The following is a 5488-nucleotide window of genomic DNA, read 5'->3' as shown; positions in this document are numbered from 1 at the left end:
AGCCCCATATCCAGCCCCATATCCCTATACCCCCCCCCAGCCCCATAGCGCTACGTGAGCCATGGGCGGATGCAGCGCTCGTAGACCCCGCGGTGGTTGTGCCACCCCGTGTGCCCCACACCCGGCACCACGCAGCCCCACAGCGCCCCACGGCCGTCCAAAGTCTTCAGCCCAAACGTGTCGGCCAGGTAAACCTGGGGAAACAATGGGGAACCCCATAGGAAACCCTATAAGGAAACCCTATAAGGACCCATAAAGGGACCCCATAGGGAATTAAAGGGGAAACCCCATAAGGAGACCCCATAGGAAACCCCATAAGGAGACCCCATAAGGAAACCCCATAGGGAGCCCAAAGGGGAGACCCCATAGGAAACCCCATAGGGACCCCATAGGGAGACCCCATAAGGAGACCCCAATGGGACCCCCATAAGGAAACCCCATAGGGACCCCATAAGGAAATCCCATAGAGACCACATAAGGAGACCCCAATGGGACCCCATAAGGAGACTCCATAGGGACCCATAAGGAGACCCCATAGGGACCCCATAAGGAAATCCCATAGGAAACCCCATAAGGAAACCACATAGGGACCCCATAAGGAGACCACATAGGGACCCCACAAGGAGACTCCATAAGGAGACCCCATAGGAACCCCCATAGGAAACCCCATAAGGAGACTCCAATGGAGACCCCAATCCCAATGGAGACCCCAACCCCAATAACGGGACCCCAATACCCCAATGGAGACCCCAAAACCCCAATACAGACCCCAATGGAGACCCCAATCCCAATGCAGACCCCAATACAGACCCCAATGGAGACCCCAATCCCAATGCAGACCCCAATACCCCAATGGAGACCCCAATCCCAAGCCAGACCCCAATACCCCAATGCAGACCCCAATACCCCAATGGAGACCCCAATACCCCAATGGAGACCCCAATGGAGACCCCAATCCCAATGCAGACCCCAATACCCCAATGCAGACCCCAATGGAGACCCCAATACCCCAATGGAGACCCCAATACCCCAATGGGGGGACCCCAATACCCCAATGGAGACCCCAATACCCCAATACAGACCCCAATACCCCAATACAGACCCCAATGGAGACCCCAATCCCAATGCAGACCCCAATACCCCAATAGAGACCCCAATACCCCAATGCAGACCCCAATGCCGACCCTATTAGAGACCCCAACCCCACTGTGGGGTCCCGTTATTTATGGGGTGTGATGGGGGTCCCGTTATTATGGGGTGGGATGGGGGTCCCGTTGTTATGGGGTGGGATGGGGGTCCCGTTATTTATGGGGCGGGATGGGGGTCCCGTTGTTATGGGGCGGGATGGGGGTCCCGTTATTTATGGGGCGGGATGGGGGTCCCGTCATTTATGGGGCGGGATGGGGGTCCCGTCGTTTATGGGGTGGGATGGGGGTCCCGTTGTTATGGGGTGGGGGTCCCGTCGGTTATGGGGTGGGGGTCCCGTTATTTATGGGGTGGTTTGTGGCTCTTTTGGGGTCACTCACCTGCTGGGATCTCATGTCCTGCACCGTCTCGTTGGCATCATAGAACCCAAAAAGGCTGTGGGGGGGGGGAGACGTTTTGGGGTCATTTAGGGCCTTTTTGGGATCGTTTTTGGGGTCATTTAGGGCCATTTTAGGGCCCTTTGGGGCCACTTTCCATTATTAGGGTCATTTTCAATCATTTTAGGGTCATTTTGGGGCCATATTTAGGGCCATTTGGGGCCATTTTGGGTCATTGAAGCCCATTTAGGACAATTTTGGGGCCATTTGGGGCCATTGGAACCCATATGGGGCCATTTCTGGGATCATTTGGGGCCATTTTGAGCCTATTTAGGGCCATTTTGGGGCCATTGAAGCCCATTTGAGCCCATTTAGGGCCATTTTGGGGCTATTTGAGCCCATTTAGGGCCCTTTTGGGGCCATTTAGGGCCATTTTGGGGCTATTTGAGCCCATTTAGGACCATTTTGGGGCCATTTAGGGCCATTTTGGGGCTATCTGAACCCATTTAGGGCCCTTTTGGGGCCATTTAGGGCCATTTGGGGGCTATTTGAGCCCATTTAGGGCCATTATGCGGCCATTTTAGGGCCATTTTGGGGCCATTTTAGGGCCATTTTGGGGCCATTTTGGGGCTATTTGAGCCCATTTAGGGCCCTTTTGGGGCCATTTAGGGCCATTTTGGGGCTATTTGAGCCCATTTAGGGCCATTTTGGGGCTATTTGAGCCCATTTAGGGCCATTTTGGGGCTATCTGAACCCATTTAGGGCCCTTTTGGGGCCATTTAGGGCCCTTTTGGGGCTTATTGAGCCCATTTAGGACCATTTTGGGGCCATTTAGGGCCATTTTGGGGCTATCTGAGCCCATTTAGGGCCCTTTTGGGGCCATTTAGGGCCATTTAGGGGGTATTTGAGCCCATTTAGGGCCCTTTTGGGGCCATTTAGGGCCATTTTGGGGCTATTTGAGCCCACTTAGGGCCATTTTGGGGTCATTTAGGGCCATTTTGGGGCTATTTGAGCCCATTTAGGGCCCTTTTGGGGCCATTTAGGACCATTTTGGGGCTATTTGAGCCCATTTGGGGCCATTTTGGGGCTATTTGAGCCCATTTATGGCCATTTTGGGGCTATTTGAGCCCATTTAGGGCCCTTTTGGGGCCATTTTAGGGCCATTTTGGGGCCATTTAGGGCCGTTTTGGGGTCACACACCTGGACTGCCATGGGGTGATGACGCCGTCGTCGGGGCCCCCGATGAGGACGAGGTTCCGGATGCGCAGCAGGTTCTGCTTCCAGGCTATGGGGTGGCAATGGGGTCCTATAGGGTCCAGAGAGCCTACAAGGCCCTACAGGACCCTATGGGACCGTACAGGACCCTATGGGACCCTACAGAACTCTATGAGACCCTATGGGACCGTACAGGACCCTATGGGACCATACAGAGCCCTATGGGACCCTATGGGGCCCTACAGGACCCTATGGGACCGTACAGGACCCTATGGGACCCTACAGAGCCCTATGGGACCCTATGGGGCCCTACAGGACCCTATGGGACCCTACAGAGCCCTATGGGACCCTACAGAACTCTATGAGACCCTATGGGGCCCTACAGGACCTTATAGGGCCCTACAGGACCCTATGGGACCGTACAGAGCCCTATGGGACCCTATGAGGCCCTACAGGACCTTATAGGGCCCTACAGAGCCCTACAGGCCCTATGGAGCTCTATGGGGTTCTATGGGGCCCTACAGAGCCCTATGGGATTCTATGGGGCCCTACAGAGCCCTATGGGACCCTATGGGGTCTCTATGGGGCAGCTATAGAGTCCCTATGGGGCAGCTATAGGGCAGCTATGGGATCTCTATGGGGTGGCTATGGGGCAGCTACAGGGTCTCTATGGGGTCCCTATGGGGCAGCTATGAGGTCTCTATGGGGTCTCTATGGGGCTGCTATGAGGTCCCTATGGGGCAGCTATGGGATCTCTATGGGGTCGCTATGGGGTCTCTATGGGGCAGCTTTGGGGTTTCTATGGGGCATCTATGGGGTCCCTATGGGGCAGCTAGGGGGTCCCTATGGGGCAGCTAGGGGGTCCCTATGGGGCAGCTAGGGGGTCCCTATGGGGCAGCTATGGGGTCCCTATGGGGCAGCTATGGAGTCCCTATGGGGCCGCTATGGGGTCTCTATGGGACAGCTATGGGGCCTCTATGGGGTCTCTATGGGGTCCCTATGGGGCATCTATGGGGTCCCTATGGGGCAGCTATGGGGCTCACCCGATGCATTGGGGTGCAGGCGCTCGTCATTCAGTGGGGCCAGGAAGTCGCTGCTGTTGAGGTACAGATCCCGATGATGTGGGTCTGGGGGGGGGGAAACCCCAAATCAGCCCCACAGCTGCTCCCTACAACCCCACTATGGGGCTGGGGGGCCGCTGTGATGCTATGGGGTCACAGGGTGGGATTTGGGGGTCCCATATCCCCCCATATCCCCGCAATAACCCCATATCCCCCATATCTCCCATACAACCCATATCCCCATATACCATATCCACCATACAACATATCTCCCATATAAACCATATAGCCCATAAAACCCCATATCCCTATCTTATATACCATATTCCCCCCATATAACCCCATTCCCCCCATATCTGCCCCCATATCCCCCCCATATAACCCCATATCCCCCCGTATCTGCCCACATATCCCCCCTATAATCATATCTTACCCCCAGATCTGCCCCATATAACCCATATAAACCCCATATAACCCTATATATCCCCTATAAATCCCCTATACCCACCATTCCAGTAGTTGCAGATGAACACCCCCATATAACCCCCCATATCCCCCACCACATATAACCCCATATAAACCCCATATAACCCCATGTCTCCTATATAGCCCCATATTAACCCTATATAACCCATATAACCCCATATAACCCTATATAACCCCATATAACCCCATTTTATAACCCCATATTAACCCATATACCCCATATAACCCCCATATCCCCCCCCATATCTCCCCATTATCCCCCCAGTATCCCCCCATATAACCCTATATATCCCCTATATAACCCCATATAATCTTATATATCCCCCATAAATCCCCTATAACCCACCGTTCCAGTAGTTGCAGATGGACACCCCATAATAACCCCCCCATGTCCCCCATATAACCCCAATCCCCCCCATAATAACCCCATATCCCCCCTATATACCCCCATATAACCCCATATAACCCTATATCTCCCCTATAACCCACCGTTCCAGTAGTTGCAGATGGACACCCCCATATAACCCCTCCATATAACCCCATATACCCCCATATCCCCCCATATCTCCCCATATCCCCCCATTAACCCCATATACCCATAAACCCATTATAACCCCATATAACCCCCATATAACCTCATAAATCCCCTATAACCCACTGTTCCAGTAGTTGCAGATGGACACCCCCATATAATCCCCCCATATAACCCCATATAACCCCATATCCCCACCCATATAACCCCATATCCCCCCATATAACCCTATATAAACCCTATATAAACCCTATAACCCACCGTTCCAGTAGTTGCAGATGGACACCCCCTGTCCGATCGCCGTGTAGCACAGTCTGTACAGGTTGGATTTCATGTGACGGGGGAACAACCAGCGCAAGTACTGAGTGTCTGTGATAATAGGGGAAATGACCCAAAATACCCCAAAATTACCCCAAAAACACCCCAAAATGACCCAAAATGGCCCAAAAACACCCCAGAATGACCCAAAATGGCCCTAAACCACCCCAAAATGAACCCAAATGACCCCAAACCAACCAAAATAACCCCAAAATACCCCCAATATGACCCCAAAAACACCCCAAAATGACCCCAAAACCCCCCAAAAACACCCCAAAATGAACCCAAATGACCCAAAACCAGCCCAAAATGATCCAAAAACAGCCCAAAATGACCCAAAACCACCCTAAAAT

General features: G+C 53.3%; 1 protein-coding gene across 1 annotated transcript; it reads right to left on the bottom strand.

The window, feature by feature from the left end:
* Positions 1–16: 16 nt before the first annotated feature.
* On the bottom strand, positions 17–4662 carry PPT2 (palmitoyl-protein thioesterase 2; the record flags this gene model as incomplete). Its single annotated transcript, XM_032441965.1, has 5 exons — positions 17–194; positions 1527–1581; positions 2724–2808; positions 3782–3865; positions 4632–4662. Coding segments are annotated over 5 exons (399 nt in total), but the record flags the coding sequence as incomplete, so codon positions are not given.
* Between the last annotated feature and the right edge of the window lie 826 nt (positions 4663–5488).

Source organism: Coturnix japonica, unplaced genomic scaffold, assembly GCF_001577835.2.
Source record: "Coturnix japonica isolate 7356 unplaced genomic scaffold, Coturnix japonica 2.1 chrUnrandom1098, whole genome shotgun sequence".
In the NCBI taxonomy this organism is placed as follows: Eukaryota; Metazoa; Chordata; class Aves; order Galliformes; family Phasianidae; genus Coturnix; species Coturnix japonica.
Note: the sequence above shows the minus strand (reverse complement) of the source record. Positions and strands in the feature narration are given on the sequence as shown.